The sequence below is a fragment of the Epinephelus lanceolatus genome, chromosome 10, assembly GCF_041903045.1.
Source record: "Epinephelus lanceolatus isolate andai-2023 chromosome 10, ASM4190304v1, whole genome shotgun sequence".
NCBI lineage: Eukaryota > Metazoa > Chordata > Actinopteri > Perciformes > Serranidae > Epinephelus > Epinephelus lanceolatus.
This window is the reverse complement of record NC_135743.1, coordinates 17398140-17417319: the sequence shown is the minus strand read 5'-3', so window position 1 is coordinate 17417319 and position 19180 is coordinate 17398140. Positions and strand designations below refer to the sequence as shown.

General features: G+C 40.9%; 1 protein-coding gene across 1 annotated transcript; it reads right to left on the bottom strand.

Moving 5' to 3' along the window:
- Positions 1-12691: 12691 nt before the first annotated feature.
- Positions 12692-17113, bottom strand: LOC117265500 (uncharacterized). The gene is made up of 3 exons (XM_033640018.2): positions 16999-17113; positions 16246-16726; positions 12692-14517 (listed from the first exon to the last, which is right to left on the bottom strand). Exons 2-3 carry the CDS (start codon positions 16691-16693, stop codon positions 13133-13135), a joined length of 1833 nt encoding a protein of 610 aa, XP_033495909.2. The 5' UTR covers positions 16694-16726; positions 16999-17113; the 3' UTR covers positions 12692-13132.
- Positions 17114-19180: the final 2067 nt, after the last annotated feature.

The window sequence follows — 19180 nt, the reverse complement described above, 5'->3', positions numbered from 1 at the left end:
TGGCATTGACGTCATACTGTTACCCATGGCAACAACAAGCATGGCTGAAAGCGAAATTATGACTGACTCAGCGGTGTTTCCAAAAAGAGGTGAAGCTTCAGTAGTGTGGAATAAATTGTGGCGTCCTAAATGTTTTATGAACAGCCTCAGGCTTCTCAGACTCTTTTAGCGAGTTACTGCAAGTTACCCTCCCTGCAGTGGGAACTCATTCAGCGGCTCCTCAGGCAGCAGCACAGCATCTCTCCCTCTCCTTTCTCACCGTGCGCACATGGGAGTCAGTGTCATCAAGTCATGTTGTCATAAACCTCTGGTAATGTAAACCTACGTGCCACTCATTGCTTAACAAAAAACTACATATGTGGATGTGCGATAGTTCTGGTGGCATAATAGCTTGTCACAGGTAACAGTGTGATGATTAGAGGAGAAATGGCAGAGCATAAAGGTCAAGGTGGAAAAAAAACCCATCTCAGTCAATTAGGATTTTGCTAAAATAGAAGGAAATCACCTGTTGATTTATATATATAGATCCTAGAGAACAGTTTTTGTATTTAGGAGCTGTTTAAATGTGTAATTTGTGGTAGATTTTATTTTGTTGACTATTAATATTGTATACAGAATCTGAATCTCACTCTGAGTTACTGTTGTTGTTCACAAACTAAAGAAATTAGAGGTAATTTTTGTTTATTTTTTACTGACTATTTGAAGGCAAACAATAAAACTTTATTACTTATTTTGTTGCAATTCTATTCTCTGAAATTACATACAAATTCTTTCTATTTATTTGCCCTATCGTCAAGAATATCATTATCGCAAAAATACCCTGAATTATTGTGATATTATTTCAGGGCCATATCGCCCACTCCTAGTGTGTAGGCTACTTATAAAAACATTTGCAGCTGAAAACAGTCCCCAACAAATGCCCATTTTACTCATGTTTCAAGACTTTATAACCTGTAGTTACAACTTTAATCTTTAGTAGAAATAAATGGGCTCTTCCCCAGCATGTGTCACTCATTATCTCAAAGTCACATTGTCGATTTTAGTCTTGTCATGGGATTCTCTAATAACTCTAATGCAGCATTTAATGCTAATTTAAGTTTAGACAAGAAGTACGTTTTCGCGTCTCATACCAAACTGGCACTTTAGGTCTAATGTGCATACAAACAATTCTCAGTAATGCAATATGACCTCCAGATGCAAGCACATATCCTATGGTGGATATTCAAGGTGGAAATGTAAAAAGCAACAAGTCAGAGTAGACACGAGCTTCCTGACTGCAGGGCACCTAAACTAATGTTGCTTTCATAACAAGATGCTAAAGGGCAGCGATTACAAAACAAGATTTCTTGGTGATGAGATATAAAATGTCCTCTGATATTTCATCAGGTTTCCCATGCTTGAGGTTTCTCCTCCCCATGCACATCCGCTATCCTTTATTTATCCTTCAATCATCCCGCACTCTCTTCCCCTTTTTAGCCTGTTATCTCTTTCTCCCACTCATTTCATCCAGAACACTTTCCTTTCTTTCATCCTCTTTCCATCTGCTTCCTATTCCTCCCACCACTCTTCTTCCTCCTCTTCCTCCCTCCCTCTCTCTGTCTTTTGGACATTTCTCTTAGTCCTCTCTGTATCCCTCCACCCTGCCTCTCCACCCCCTTTTCCCCCTCTTTCCCCTGTGATGAATGAGTCTGTCTGCTGGGTGCAGTTCATATTTACTGAGCAGGGGTGCGCACACTGTCAGTCTCTCTCGCCCTCCACATCTCTATCCCTCCACTAAAGAGACAGAGAGAGCAAGAGGTTACAGTGGGATGGGAGGAGGAGGGAGGCCGTGGTCAAGAGATCCACTCCAGGAGTCAACGCGATAGCAGCTGGCTTGGTGGGGAACACGTTAGTCTTGACCAGCATAGTTTCTCAGTGCAAGCATTAGAGGTGGTTGAGGGAGAAAGAAATCTTCCTCACCTCTTGACCAACCTGTCAATGTGGTGATACTAATAGGGAATAAACAGCGTCTTTCCATCCCTTTATGTGTAACTCGGCAGCCCACTCTCAGCACTCAATGCAACACAATTTAATGGCGTTTTCTCTCTCCTTCCTTTGTGTGAGCCATGCTTTTAGGCACATTTGGACTTGAGAGGGAGAGAAGTAAGAGCCGCTACCAGCTGCAGCTTACCAAAGGCCCACAAAATACCCGGTTTCATCTACGCCCACACACACCAGTGTGTTGCGGGGAGTCAAACGGTGTGTTTTGACCCGTGTGTTGACCCCTTCATGAATAAGAGGAGTGGATGTGGGCCTGCCGGAGCCCAAAGGGACAGGCCAAGAGCCGCTGCAAAGCCCTGCAGAGCCACCATCTCTTCCCACACACTGACCTCCGAGGCCAGCCAACACCAAAACCACCGTAGCGTGACGACACCAGTGACACCCAGCGCCAACGCACACAATGTGTTCCTCTGCCAAATTGACAAAAATATAGACAGTAAATACAAGGAAAATTGGATAGCTCAAATTACATCACAAAAAGAAAATCCCCTCAACTGGACTTTTATAAGATTCAATATGGGGTAATTCAATTCTCAGACTGCAACCTAAAACACTACCGACTGTCTGTCAAAGAGGGCAGATTGAAAATGTTTTTGCCATTTGGTTCTGGGACAGGGAAGGCTAAATAAATGTAAGGTTTTATGTTTCGATTTGTGGATGATTTGCAGTAGACTCCCAGCCAGCGCAGTGCATCTATATCTCAGCTGATTATACATTATGTCACTGTAAACATTCATATCATGTAGCTGTGTGTCAGAACCTAAGGAGAGAGAGTGAAAGAGAATCAGGGGAAAATAGAAGCAGGAGAGGAAAAGAGAACGCCGAAAGAAGGGAAGGAAAGCATCATGCCATAATCATCTGAATATTAGGGAAAATTGGACACAGGAAAGGCGAAAATTGGATATGGGAAAGATTTCTGAGGAGCAGAGGAAAGCCTGAATGCATCAAATGTGAAAACAATGGCCGGTATCAAAACGGATGGAAACAAATGTAGGCCCCTGTGGATAAATCAGTGCTGTAAAATATCCTTTAGAGGTTCTAAAAGCCATCGTCCGCAGACAAATGACAGGGTCAGAGGTCTTACACAGGGAGCACTATCAGCTGGAACAACACTGCTTATGATGGAGGAGGAGGTATGATGACAGGCTTCACAAAGGGACAAGAAAAAAAACATTTTCTATATGCAATGCTGACCACAGGCTCATTCTATATCATACTGTAGTTCTAACAAATTGCCCGAACTTCTGAGTGAGAGACATTTCCTGAGCTCGCCTATTCCCTGAAGCATCCTTTCCACAGCTATCCATTTCCCCCTGGTGCCTCAAGAGAGGAACTACTGCTGTTTCACTGCGGCCTTTCAGGGAGAATTCATCGGCCGACTCATCTGCTCCAAAGCTGATGCAGGCCTCAAACTGTGATGTATCCGGCTATCACGCGCCAGGCGATGAGATACACGCGCGCTGCACAGAAAGGGTAAACAGTACCACCTTTATTTGTCAGGATGCATTCTCTGCCGCCCTGTGTTTGTGTGCTGCAGTGCCCCCCCCCGGCTCCACCCCACCTCCTCATCCCCGGATCATATTTGTCCATCTGCCTGCCACGCCGATGGAACATTCCAAAAATGGCTGCTGTGCAATCTATCTCAATTTTCCAAATCTATTAACTTTCTTTGTGTGGCCTGCCTCTCCTCGAGCCCGATCTTTAAAAACCGTGGTTGTTCAACAATTATGATAACTGCAACAGGGGGAATTAGAAAATCCACCCATTCATCTCTCTGCCCCTCCTCCGCACAGACATGACGCGGCTAAATGAAAAATGGACACACTTTAAGAAGTATTGATTCCAGCTTTAAACAAAGGTACAGTCAATATTATTTACTCCTAAATATATCTTTGTTATCTGCGCAGGAGTCGTAGTAACTGCTCTGTCCTCGTAATTGCGGACATAAAAATAATAGACCAATTCCCACCGAATTGACCGAGACAGGTTTGGTTGTGGCCCTTGTCCTAGTGATGCATATCCAGGGTGTAAATGAATGTGTGAGCAAGGTTTTCCTCTGATGACTGCCCTACTAGAGGCAGATATGTATTCCAATCCAAACAGGAAATAAAATGCAAGAGACACAGTGAGATTTGTTTTTAAATTACAATGCATTTCAAAGGTACTCTGCAACACTAAAAAGGCAATCATCTTTCTATTATTGTTTTTCATGCATTTTATTAAATTGTGTTTTCCTCTTCAAAGAGTTTTGTCATGTATCTAGTTTGGGATTTTTTCGAAGGTGTTTCTTTTGTGAAGCCCCCCTGGGGTTTGTTCTCTCATGAAAAGTTTTTCATTTTTATTTTTTACCATAGTATATTATTTTTTGCATCATGCCAAACTTCTTCCTGGCAAAACAGACCTCTGAGTTTCTTATATTTTGGTGAACACTCTCAGACAAATACAATGAGTACATTAAGTTTCATTTATTGGCAATTTTCGGAATCCAATTTTTCCAAAGCTAAAGAGTAATAAAAGACCTCATGTATGTCAGTACCCTTCCTGTTTAACAGTACAATTTTAAAGCTGTATCCTATTAACACGGTTCTTAGTATTTGTAATGTAATAACAACAGTGAAAAAGAAATAAATTAAACAGCTGTACAGATTATTTTGTAAGTGTTAATGGTTGCGCATCAGATGAAAAGCTTAAACATATCTCACACATGCATCAGAGTGGATCTTAAAGTGTGTATTAAAGGGAAAGTTCACCCCATTTTTCCTCTTACCTGTGGTGTTATTTATCTGTCTAGACTGTTTTGATGTGAGTTGCCGATTGCTGGAGATATCGGCCATAGAGATGTCTGCCTTGAATATAATGGAACTAAATGGCGCTCAGCTTGTGGTGCTCAAAGTGCCAAAAAAAAAAAAAAAACATTTGAAAAACTCAACAGCAATGTCTCTTTTCAGAAATCATGACTTGGTTACTCAAGATAATCCACAGACCTTGTTGTGAGCAGTTTCATGTAGGAACTATTTTCTTTCTACCAAACTACACACACTAACACCAACCACGCAGAAAGTGGCGTGCATCTACTTATTGTGGAGAGGCTCATGCTCAGAACAATGCAAGATGCTAACATGCTAACGTTTCCTCCTTGGCTGAACTGTAACATTAGCTAGCTCGGTGGTGCTAGGTGAGCTAGTGGCATGCTTCCTTCTGTGCCGTTATACCATTGGTAGAAAGAAAATAGCTCTGACATGAAACTGCTCACAACAAGGTCTGTGGATTATCGTGAGTAACTGGGTCAAGATTTCTGAAGAGGAATTCCTTTTCAATTTTTCAAATGTGTTTGTTTTTTTTGGCACCCTGAGCACCACAAGCCAAGTGCCATTTGAATCTTGCCACACACCTTGCAGTGATAAAACATTTATCTGATCTGTCATCGTGCATGCAACTTCAGTGCCCACATTGGTACATGTTTAGATTAATCTTCTGGTCACATGGATCCTTGCAGATGAAGCTCTTCCTACATTCTGTACAACTTAAGCCTTCCCCGTTCAGATAATGGACATTATGGACCATGAGCTACATCAAAGTCTGAAGAGTAGCAGTACAATGAGGACAGTAAAGTATTAGAGGACTGATATCTAGAGGACACTTGACTAACTACACCATAGTGCTAGTCTGATGATACCGGACATGCTGCTGCAGAAAGCCAGTCAGTAGAGGAGACTGTGCATTATAGACAAGGGTGAAACTCAGGTGTATCCTACAGTGACAAAGCTGGAGAGAGAAAAGGAGCGCACCAATGAATAACTTGGTATTAAGTGGCTTTTACAGAATTTAAAGGCAAGTAAGAATTAATGAATATATAGTTAAATATTTTTACACACACACACACACACACACACACACAAAAATAAACATTAAACATCTTTTATCCATGTGTGGCTAATTTCTTTCAGTTTCATTATAATTTTTGCCCAGTAGACACATCTAACTACACCGGAAAAATACAATTTTATTCTTAGTAAGAATATTTATACAATTTCAAATCGTTATGCATATTGATGTGCCTGTAAGGAGTTAAAAATCTAACTTGCAAATTCAAGCATGTTGTTTTGTCATCTGCAAAACAAACAGCAAAACATATGAACCTCCGCTTGTGTATAATAGCTATTAACATAATAAAGCAATGATTTTTTCAATTTGGGTAGAATCTGGCAAAGTTGCTCACCTGTTTGTTTTCTTCAGTTGAATCATAAAAACCATGGGATGGTGAAATGATCATGATGAAGTGCTCAAACTCTGAAGAATTGTTCAGCAATTCAGTTCTGATATTTAATACGGTGCAACAACAGGACCAGAAGGAATTTTCTGACCCTGCTGTAACTTCTATCCCTTGCAACCATAAAATTAATCTTCTTAGTCAGACAATTTTTCAAAAAATTGAGCATATCAGAAAAAAAAATTAAAACACCTGAGTGTTCACAAAATTCACATTGAATCTCAACTGTAAAATAGGGCTGCAACCAATGATTATTTCACTGTTATTATTATATATAATTATTTTCATGATTCATCAATTGCTTGATTTGTCAATAAATTGTCACAAAAATAGTCAAATGCGCCCTGTGTCCACCGACGTCTTTTGACAGTATGTTTTATCCGACCAACAGTCCAAAAATCAAAATCTATTCAGTTTATTATGTATGACGCAGAGGAGCATCAAATTCTCACATTTAAGAAGCATGAAACCAGCGAATGTTTGGCTTTTTTGCACACACAAAAAAAATACTAAACAAATTATTTGATGAACTAAATAGCTGCCAGTTATTTTTTTTTTCTGTTGATGTAGTACTTATCGATTGATCAACTAATCATTGCAGCTCTACTGCAAACACAACTTTGCATTAACAACAACCCAACATCTCTGACTGGCAAACATATTTAGATGAGGTCTTGTGTAATTGTGTATGGTTTAGCGGTGACAAAACAACAGTTGTGGACAAGGGACTTTGGTGAGAGGTAAATGGCCATTGATGATGACCAACTGTCTGCACAAATTCTCTCTGGTTTCATTTAAGGTCAGCAGCAAGCTTACATATGAGCCTTCTAGCCTTGACAGAGCATATGTACACATGTTTATTGTTTTAGGTTTGTGGAGATTGAATGTTTAATTCAGCAGCAAATAATAAGAAAAAAATACACAGAAATTGCTCATTTACTTGTCAGCGTTTGGTCTTTCAACTTTGATCTGATTTGGTGAAGGTACAGTGAACAACATGCTGTTCAAAATGTAGTTACTGGTATCAAATTATTTAGGATTTTTTTTAAACAAAGAAGACAGCCATGTAAGTTTAAATAATCAATTAAAATTGTCAAAACAGTTTCAGTCCTCTGGTCCAAGCAAGAAATTCCTATGGTAATGACTACAAAAATAAGCTTAAAAAAACTCTTCAGTGACACATCCAGCTGCAGTGTGGAGGATTAGTAAAAGATCACATATAAGGTGGCTTACTTGTGTTGCTTTTCGCTGCCTCAGCTGGTGGTGTCTCCTCATAGTGTCCAGTTAAGCGTGGCTCAGTCGCTCCCTTAACAAATGCCTCCAGGCCTTCAAAGTCCCAATTCCCAAACTTTGTTACATGGCAGATTTCATGTGTCTCAGGGTCTGCCTGCTCCTCTTCGACTTGTTTACAGTTAAAATCACTCCAGCTCATGCTCTCATGCTCTGCTGTTCATTTTTCTTCTATTTTTCTTTGTGCTGAGCAACATTTAGGGCGTCCCCATCCTGTTTTTGCACATCTGATCATTTTTTTTAATAAGGAAAAATTTATTTTGCTTTTCAGGGGATATTTTTTCACAGTAATGCTTTTGTTTTAGGGCATCCTCTTTTTGGTAGTGTGACTTTTGGGACAGTTAATTATAGTTTGTACAGTTTTGTTTGTGGGCCGACCAGATGACTTGGGAGAACAGATCATTCTGATGGCCAAAGACAGTTTTTCCGTCATCCCCTGGTTTGGTTTCAGACTTTTTAGGACGAATGAGAGGATCTTCATCTCACCTACCTCGAGACCTCTGTCCTCTGTGTTTGCGGGTGTCTGAGGATGCTGAAGTTCCATCTTGGTGGACTGTTTCATTTTACCAGCTGCGTTCCTCGTCAGCCTAGAGGAAATTTATTGACCTGCAGATACAGAGAGCAGAAGCCAATGAATGCTTGCCAAAACATTTTCTACTTCGCAAAAATGAACATGAGGTAATTAGCATTTAATTTTACCATTTTCTGGATTAATTTACACGAAATTAAGCAGCAATTTTTAGAACATCAATTAAGCAATGAGTTGAACTACATATTATCTGTCGCTGTAATGTCATAACTAAATAATTTATATTTCTGGCAATGTTGGACTGAAATTTACTTACAAACACACTGAAGCTGTTATCAGCACTTATCAGCAGTCAAAATTTTTTTTTTTTAACGGAATAAAAATCGTGCTGTTCTAAAGGGACAATTCATCCCTAAATCAAAAATACATATTTTCACTCTTAACCGTAGTGTTATTTATCAATCTAGATTATTTAAGTGAGTTGCCGAGTGTTGATATATCGACCATAGAAATGTCTGCCTTGTGTTGAATATAATGTAGGCAAAATATAAAATTATATAATTTTGATTTTGGGGTGAACTGTCCCTTTAAACTGGACTGCTATGTTTTAAGGTCCATCTCCTCTTTGAAGTACTTTGGATAAACTGCCTTAATGCCACAGGAGCTCTCTGTATCTGAGGTTTTATCTTCATCTTCCTGTAGGCATGATTAAGAGTCACTATTGCTGAGATCATTTTATTCTTTCCACAAGATAAGACGTCATCATGCACGCAGTTATGAAGGCCACTCTCTCATAAGTGTGAATTAAATGTATTACTATGTAAACAAAATGTGTCACATCCCTCAAATCCCTCAAATCGTTTTAAATACAAAGGAGAGGTTATTGATTATATGACAAACGGCAGAGGCCAATTCACAGTAAATGTGTGATGCATGACACGTGCTATGGCATACAATGATAACCTTAGACTTGTTTGTCATTTAGGTATGTAAATTATACACACACCAGCCCCTTTATTAGGTACATCTATTAAACTGCCCCTTAACGCAAATAGCTTATCAGTCAATTACATGGCAGCAATTCAATGCATTTAGGCATGTAGACATGGTCAAGATGATCTGCTGAAGTTCAAACTGAGCATCAGAATGGGGAAGAAAGGTGATTTAAGTGACTTTGAACGTGGCATGGTTGTTGGTGCCAGACGAGCTGGTCAGAGTATTTCAGAAACTGCTGATCTACTGGGATTTTCACACATAACCATCTCTAGGGTTTACAGAAGATGGTCTGAAAAAGAGAAAATATCCAGTGAGCTTGTTGATGCCAGAGGTCAGAGGAGAATGGCCAGACTGGTTCAAGATGACAGAAAGGCAACAGTAGCCACTGGCTACAACCAAGGTATGCCTAAGACCACCTCTGAACCAACAACACGTTGAGCCTTGAAGCAGATGGGCTACAGCAGCAGAAGACCACACCAGGTGCCATTCCTGTCAACTACAACAGGAAACTGAGGCTACAATTCACACAGGCTCACCAGAATTGGACAATAGAAGATTGGAAAACGTTGCCTGGTCTGATGAGTCTCGATTTCGGCTGCGACATTCAGATGGTAGGGTCAGAATTTGGCGTAAACAACAAGAAAGCATGGATCCATCCTGCCTTGTATCAACGGTTCAGGCTGGTGGTGGTGGTGTAATGGTGTGTGGGATATTTTCTTGGCACACTTTGGGCCCCTTAGTACCAACTGAGCATCATTTAAATGTCACAGTCTACTTGAGTATTGCTACTGACCATGTCCATCACTTTACGGTTTCTTGAACATGACAGTGAGTTCACTGTACTCCAATGGCCTCCACAGTCACCAGATCTCAATCCAATAAAGCACCTTTGGGATGTGGTGGAACTGGGGATTCACATCATGGATGTGCAGCAGACAAATCTGCAGCAACTGTGTGATGCTATCATGTCAATATGGACCAAAATCTCTGAGGAATGTTTCCAGCACCTTGTTGAATCTATGCTACAAAGAATTAAGGCAGTTCTGAAGGCAAAAGGGGTCCAACCTGGTACTAACAAAGTGTACAAGTGGCCAGTGAGAGTATATACCGGTATGTTAATATGTAGTGGTACATTGTTTAAAAATAAGATTCCAGTTTGTATTAAACAGTGTTTAAACGGAAGTATTGTAGATGATATGCTGACTTCATTTCGTTATGAAAGAGTGAACTGTTAAGTCCTAACTGAAACTACTAACGTTAATCAGCCGTTCCAATTTGCGGAAGGATATGAAAAAAAAATTGAACTTACTTACCAATCATGTATGTGGCGTTCCTTTAATTTGGGTTCTTCATTAAGTGTTTTCGGCGTACCTTCACTTTTAAATTGACTTTAAATTTGGCCCCAGAAGGCCGGGTGCCATTTATGGTCGACATTATACCGCAACGGCGCTATTTAAGCTAGGTTTGTTGTTAGCCGCGCTAGCTTGTGCTTCACTAACGTTAACGTTACTTCACCATCGGTATTAGCGATATGTGTCACTTACTAACACTTGCTATGATTCAGTCTGCTTGTGTCTGCTAATTATAAATGTTTAAACGTCTCCAGTGACAAAACTCAGTCGTTTTACTATTAAAAAATTCACAATTTTACGAAAGGTGAATTGTTAACTGATTTTGTGGTGACACACATAAACTTGCTTAATGCGCGTATGGCAATTTTCACCTGTGTGTACTCCGCCCGTAGAAGGATATGCGTTTTTTTATATACCCGTCTGCCCCTCGCGGGCGGAGATTCTACGTTAACCGCAGTACTGTTCAAAATGTGTGATTCCCCCCCCCGGGATACACCGTTCATTGCATCAACGCTCAATTTACTAGAGCGTAAACAAATAGGGCAGCATGTAAAATCTTAAAGATTTAGGATGAGTTGTACCAACAATGATTAATTTAATCTAAGATTAGCTCTAATAAGAGTTTGGTAAAACTAGGTTTAAAATGAGTAAATCCATATTTGAAAATAAGCAGAGCTCAGTTGCACAATTAAAAATTAATGTCAGTTCAGTAAAGACAAGTTTATTTATTCAGCCCTTTAAAACCTAAGCAAACTTGCCTAATTACTTTCAAGGACATGAGAAAAAGGCAATCGGCAACTTTACAAGAAATGATCCAAAACTTAGCAAGAAATTAGTAAAAGTTCCATCCATCCATCCATCCTTGTGGACCCCGAGGTGTTCCCAGGCCAGATAAGAAATTCAGTCCCTCCAGCATGTTCTGGGTCGGCCCAGAGCCTTCTACCAGTGGGTTGGCCCAGAACACCTCCAACGGGAGGCGCCCAGGAGACATCCTGATCAGATGCCCGAACCACCTCAACTGACCCCTTTCAACGCGAAAGAGCAGCAACTCTACCCCGAGCTCCCTCCAGATGTCCAAGCTCCTTACCCTATCTCTAAGGCTGAGCCCAGGCACCCCATGGAGAAAACCAGCCTATTTTCCATAATTTCCTAATATGGAATGGGCCAATTACCACCCAATTTATCTCAAGTGGGCCAGACCAGTAAAACCAGTGCATAATAACCTATAAATAACACCTCCAAGTGTTTCACTTTCTTTTGGCATACAGCAGTACAAGTACATTCTGAAAACCTTAGTCCATTTACAAAACAGATGATTAACACCCTGAGATTTCTTTAAGACTGTATTCTGGTAAAAGTGAAAACCCTCTGAAGCAGCATTTTACATGAAGTAAACTCCTCACTGTTTAACCCCTGAAACCTGGAACCTCTTGGCATTCACAAATGCAGCAATATTAGATGTGCAAAGTGGCCATGTGTTTGACACATGCAACAAGGGGCTGCAGGCTGGAATTGAGCCTGTGGCCCCTGCAGCAAGGACATTGCCTTCACATATGGGGCGTCTGCTCTACCCCTAAGCCATCAGGCGCCCTCAAATGGCTCTTTTTACGCAAGTCCCCATTTCAAGGTTTTACCCTTCAATGTTACCCAGCTAAATATAGCAATGCTCCTCTTAAGAGCTGCCCCAGATCTATCTTTGAAACAAAAACACCTATATGAGTCAGTAATAGTTTAGTTTTTACTTCTTTTTTGTATTATTACAAGCCACTTCTCCAATTTTCAGTTTCTGTTGAAAGTCACCATCCTTTTTTTGTGGGCATTTAAAGGTCTAGTGTATAGGATTTAGTGGCATCTAGTGGTGAGGTTGCAAATTGCAACCAATTTCTCACTTGAGCCTAGCGTGTAGGACAGCTACAGTGGTTGATGTGAAAATGCAAATGGCCCTTTGTAGAGCCGGAGTTCAGTTTGTTTGTTCTGGGATACTGTAGAAACAACGTGGCGTACTCCATGATAGAGGACACACTCTGTATGTAGATATAAACGGCTCATCTTAAGGTAACAAACGCTCAACAATTCTTAGTTTCAGGTTATATTTCTGCCACTATATCCCCCTAAATTGTTCACACTGGACCTTTAACACTTGCAAACAAATAAATGCAAATAATTTGGCCTCTCACAATGACTTAACACACAGTAGCATCACACACAGTGTTCATGCACTCAGCGTATAATTTATTACATTTTTACAAATAATACAGCACTGACCTGTGGAGGGGGGAAAAAATTCATTATCTGTAAGTTTGCTCAACTGTGCCTCACAACATACCCTCAAGTGTCCATTATAATAGTGTTCTGCCACCAGTTTAGACCTACCCTGCACAAAAATCATACAAGGCCCGGGATAGTGCTTAAAAAAGAGTTTCATGCAATAACAAACTCGTCATGTGTTCAATTCACTTTTCATAAGTTAAAACGGTCATCTGAGTCAAGAGTGTTACAGAAAGTTCATATAAAGAGTCATATATATATATATATATATAGATATGAGTTTTGACTTAAACACATTCATGAAAGAACTAGTAGAAGCCTGGATGCAGCTTCTATAGTTACCGCTTCACGTCAGCCTAGCTTATTTACAGTCCTCTCATGAAAAGCTCAGCGACATTTAGCCACGTGCCCAGAAAGATGGTGAGAGCGAGCGAACCTGCGAAGGCAGTTGGGGCAGGAATATGGCTTCTCGCCCGTGTGAGTTAACATGTGAGTTTTTAAATGGCCTGACAAGCGAAAGCTTTTCCCACATTCTTGACATGTGTAGGGACGCAGGTTAGTGTGACTCCTCCTGTGCTTGCCCAGATCACCAGAGGAGGTGTAACGATTGTGGCAGTCTGGACATTCAAAGGGTTTTTCCCCAGAGTGTATCCTCTTATGCTTCACCAGGTCGCCAGACTGAGTGAAGCTCTTGTCGCATTCAGTGCATTTGTAGGGTCTCTCACCAGTGTGGGTGCGTTGGTGGTTTCGCAGATGTGCAAGACGAATGAACCTGTTGCCGCAGACTGTGCAGTGGTAAGGCCTTTCTCCGGTGTGTGTCCGCAGGTGTATTTTTAAAGCCCCGAGATCTCCAATCTTCAGCCCACAGTCCCCACACTGGTGAGCTTTGTTAGTGTTGTGGACTTTGGAGTGAACCCTCAGGTTTCTTGAGGTGTTAAAGCTCTTCCCGCACACATTGCAGTGGTAGGGTTTCTCACTGGAGTGCGTCCTCACGTGGAGATCCAGACTTGACTTGAACCCAAACTCCTTTCCACATTCAGAGCAAGAATATTCCTTCTTGCCGGAGTGTGTGGTTAAGTGGCACTTGAGGTGGTGCGATCTTAAAAACGCCTTGCCGCAAATCTGACATTTGTATGGCTTCTCCCCCGTGTGTATTTTCATGTGTTGCCGCCAACCGCTGCGCTCCACAAACCTCCTGCCACAATCCTTGCAGACAAACGGCCGGTCACCTGTGTGGGTGCGCATGTGATCCTCCAGGCTTTGAGGTGTGCCCATCTTCTTGCCACACTCTTGACACTGCACACCAGTGTCCAGACAGATGGGCTTATCCTCAGATTCCGTGCTGTGCGGTTCATGACACAGATGAGGCCCTTGCCCCCAGGTAGCTTTGAAACTCTTCCCACAGTCGGCACAGCTGAGATGCCCTCCTCTGGTAGACACTGACATGTTGTGCCAGCGCTGACAGTGATTCTTCAGATTCTTCAGGTACTGGAAGCTGCGTGCACATGTTGGACAGGGGTGAAGTCTGCGGGGAGGCGCAGAAGGGTGGACTTCACGAACATGGACCCTAAGGTGTACTTTAGAGTTAAAGGTGCTGCTGCAGACAGTGCAGGTGTGTTTAGGGATGAGGTTTAGTGTGCGGCTTGAGAGGCAACTTTTTAGCTTGGCAAGATACTGTTTCTGATGGACCCACTTGACGTGTTTCTCCAAGAAGTCCAAGTCAGTGAAGGAGACAGTGCAGTGAGGACATGGATAGAAGTCAGATGACGACTCTAAGTAGGAGAGGAAGATACACACAGTTAGCAGAGTGCATTAAAAGAGCATTAAATTTCGGAGGATATTATCAGCACAAATGTAATATAATATAATAAGTGTTTTCATTATCTTACAATGAGCTGTTTATATCTACAAAGGAAGCGGGTCCTCATCCATGGTGATCACCATGTTGCACCCTCATGGCTTCACAATAGAACAGAATGGACAAACCAAACACTGGCTCCAGACAGGGCCATTTACATTTTCACATCGGCCACCATCTCCAACGAGAGCCTCAGAGAAACACTGATTTGTAGCATCAACCTGCTTTATTCAGTGCTTTTACTGGTTTAAATCACTAGACCCATTTGTTTTGAAGAAGAGGAGACCTCTGCGGATAATTCGGCTCCCAGTAAAAACCTCCTGAACGTCTGGATCAGAAACAAGGTGAGCACACAATACATTCTTAGAGAAAATAGATGAGCACAGATCGGCAGGTGTTGGACTAGCATCCCACCTGCGATGTGCCAAACAGCGTAGTAGAAACACTGATTTGTACGGATTCGTGTTTTTACCAGTTTGAATCACCCCGGACCAGTTGCACAAAACAGCTTAAGTTTTCTCCTTTAGTATGACACTTAAGGCTTAAATTCTCCTTAGCTGAGGGACTTACACTGTTGCACAGAATCCCATTAAAGGTTAACTTAGTTGGGGAAAACCATTAACTAATTTACTGCATTGAAAAAGATTTTACAGCGATAAAAATTTCCATGGAGATTGCTTGTTTGTTTGTGACTCACACTTGTGATGCCTGTTATTGTCCCACAAAGTTGGCTTATAGTGTGATAGTAAAAAAAAAAAAATGGCAGAAGAAAAGAAGATAAGAAAACCAAATTGGTCAGAGGAGGAAACGATAACATGCCTGGAGGAATACAATCATAGAAAGCACAAACTACAAAATAAATTTGATCCCCAAATACCAGAAAACAGTAGGAAGAAATTAAAATGAAAATGAATTCAGTCAAATCTATAGTGTAAAATCAAAAGTGTATCCATCAGGTTCTTGTGGGTGCAGAAAACGCGTTTTTTACATTTAGCACTATAAACTCGGTCATGTTGCAGTTAAGATAGAGTCAGAAGTACCTTAGGTTGTTTTTTTTTACCCTGCTTTGGTTGTTAAGGTCTTTTGTGCAATGGTCTAGGGATCCCTTACATATAAGACCAAGATAAGGAGAAAACAATACATATTTATGTAAACATTTTAAGGAACCTTAAGGAGAAGACTTAAGGGTGTTTTGTGCAACCAATTTTATTACAAGGAAACTTTAACTAGGACTTTAACGGACATGTTTGTTTTTTGTTTCATGCAACCAGCCCCTGGTCTGTTTGTTTTGGAAATCAAGAGACCTCTGCGAATAAATCTGCTCCTGGTTAAAACCTCCTGAGCAATGACCACTGAAGGAGTTGTAACCAGGAGGAGTTTCAGCTGGTTGCAATCTGTAATCCTCACCACTAGATGCCACCAAATGCGCTGAAATCTTACACACCGTTGCTTTCAGTTTGCAGTTGGAGAACTGTCAAATGGCTATCTGTGGAGTTCTATCACACATAAATGATATGCTTTTTAAAGCTAAAATTGGCTTCATCTAATACCCTGCCATTGTATTACGGTAATGAAAAAGAACCCTTACTAGCAAATAATACACCTTAGGACTGTGTGTTTGTCATAAACTACTGTCTCCTACCTGTGCAGAGCTCCTCTCCTTCTCCATAATCCTCCTGGATGTTGTCTGTCTCCTCCTCTTTACTGTCTCCCTCCTCTTTAATCCACGACTCTGACTCCTCCTTGACAGCAGCTTCAGTGAAATCATACTCTGACTGATGGTCAGAGTCACATTCGTCCTTAATGAGTCCCTGTTGATGGTGAACATCTGACCTGCACGCCAAAGTGTCCGGCTTAGTGTCTAAACAGCTTAATGAGCCTCCATTGTGCTCCTCACTAATCTCCTGTGCGTGAGGTTCCTCCTTGATCTGGATTTTGAGACCACCTCCATTGGTGTGCACCTCACATGAGCCTTCCTCCTCTCCACCCTCCAGCTCTGAGTCATACTCAGTTTTAACTTTGACCACATCGCGTTGATTCGCTCCTCTCTTTGCTTTGTTCAGCAAAGACTTGGCAGATTTCATCTTCATGTTGTCACCATTAGGATGTCGGTGTATAGTAAGCTGTGGACCAAAGGTAAACACATAGAGGTGAATAAAGGCAAAGACAGCTACGTACCAGGCAATGCAGGCGATATAAAACCAAAACCAAGCATCAGACGTCTCCACTGCGGTCATCTTCCTGTTACTGACCGTTAGCATCAGAGCTAACGCTACACTAACGCCAGCATTAGCTTAGCAGCAGTGCTAACACAGTCAATCTTTAACCGCTGTAACGTTAGCTTAGCAGCGGTCAGCGTCATTCATCCTTTGTCTGCTATGAAGAAAAGACTCACCTGTGAAAATCACGCAATTCAGCCAAAGCTGTTTTTAAATATTAACGCTAGCGTTTACTGACTGTGTACATCACTGAGTGGTGATAATAACACAGGAAAGGCAACACACTTCCTTTAGCTCTGACCAACCAGCTCAGATCACTGGTGTCCAGGTTACAGCCCACAGTCTCATTAAAGTGACAGCAACCTGAACTTTCGTTTAGGGGCCGTTTTTAATTTCTCCGAGCTATTTGGGATCAGTAGGACCCGATAAGTATAAAAAAAACTAAAAACTGTCAATGACAAATAAGTCCTGATGTCTTCAATCGAGACAACAATCAAGTCCCAGTGTCTTCAAACGAGATGACAATAAAGTCCCAATGTCTTTAAACAAGTCGACAATAAAGTCCCAATGTCTTCAAACAAGACGACAATAAAGTCCAAATGCCCTCAAAGAAGATGACAATAAGGTTCCAATGTCTTCAAACAAGACAACAATCAAGTCCCAATGTCCTCAAACGAGATGATAATAAAGTCCCAATGTCCTCAAATGAAACAACAATAAAGTACCAATGTCATCAAACCAGGCGACAATCAAGTCCAAATGTCCCCAAAAGTGGTGATAATAAAGTCCCAATGTCTTCAAACAAGTCGACAATAAAGTCCTAATGTCTTCAAACAAGTCGACAATAAAGTCCCAATGTCTTCAAACAAGACAACAATAAAGTCCCAATGTCCTCAAATAAGACGACAATAAAGTCCCAATGTCTTCAACCAAGACAATAAAGTCCCAATGTCTTCAAACAAGTCGACAATAAAGTCCCAATGTCTTCAAATAAGACGACAATAAAGTCCCGATGTCTTCAACCAAGACAATAAAGTCCAAATGTCTTCAAACAAGTCGACAATAAAGTCCCAATGTCTTCAAACAAGACAACAATAAAGTCCCAATGTCTTCAAACAAGACGACAATAAAGTCCCAATGTCTTCAACCAAGACAATAAAGTCCAAATGCCCTCAAAGAAGATGACAATAAGTTTCCAATGTCTTCAAACAAGACAACAATCAAGTCCCAATGTCCTCAAACGAGACGATAATAAAGTCCCAATGTCCTCAAACGAGACAACAATCAAGTCCCAATGTCATCAAACCAGACGACAATCAAGTCCAAATGTCCCCAAAAGGGGTGATAATAAAGTCCCAATGTCTTCAAACAAGTCGACAATTAAGTCCCAATGTCTTCAAACAAGACAACAATAAAGTCCCAATGTCTTCAAACAAGACAACAATAAAGTCCCAATGTCTTCAACCAAGACAATAAAGTCCCAAAGTCTTCAAACAAGACGACAATAAAGTCCCAATGTCTTCAAACAAGTCGACAATCAAGTCCCAATGTCTTCAAACAAGACAACAATAAAGTCCCAATGTCTTCAAACAAGACGACAATAAAGTCCCAATGTCTTCAAACAAGACAATAAAGTCCCAAAGTCTTCAAACAAGACGACAATAAAGTCCCAATGTCTTCAAACAAGTCGACAATCAAGTCCCAATGTCTTCAAACAAGACAACAATAAAGTCCCAATGTCTTCAAACAAGATGACAATAAAGTCCCAATATCTTCAACCAAGACAATAAAGTCCAAATGCCCTCAAAAAAGATGACAATAAGGTTCCAATGTCTTCAAACAAGATGACAATAAAGTCCAAATGTTCTGAAACAAGACGGCAATAAAGTCCAAATGTCCTCAAATGAGATGACAATAAAGTCCCAGTGTCCTCATAGGAGATGACAATAAGGTCCCAATGTCTTCAAACGAGATGACAATAAAGTCCAAATGTCCTGAAACAAGACGGCAGTAAAGTCCAAATGTCCTCAAATGAGATGACAATAAGGTCCCAATGTCTTCATACAAGACCATAATGAAGTCCAAATGTCCTCAAATGAGACAACAATCAAGTCCAAATGTCATCAAAGGAGGTGACAAAAAGGTCCCAATGTCTTCAAACAAGACAACAAGTCCCAATGTCCTCAAATGAGACGATAATAAAGTCCCAATGTCCTAAAATGAAACAAGACGACAATAAAGTCCCAATGTCCTCAAATGAGATGATAATAAAGTCCCAATGTCCTCAAATGAGATGATAATAAAGTCCCAATGTCCTCAAACAAGATGACACTTAAGTCCCAATGTCCTCAAATAAGA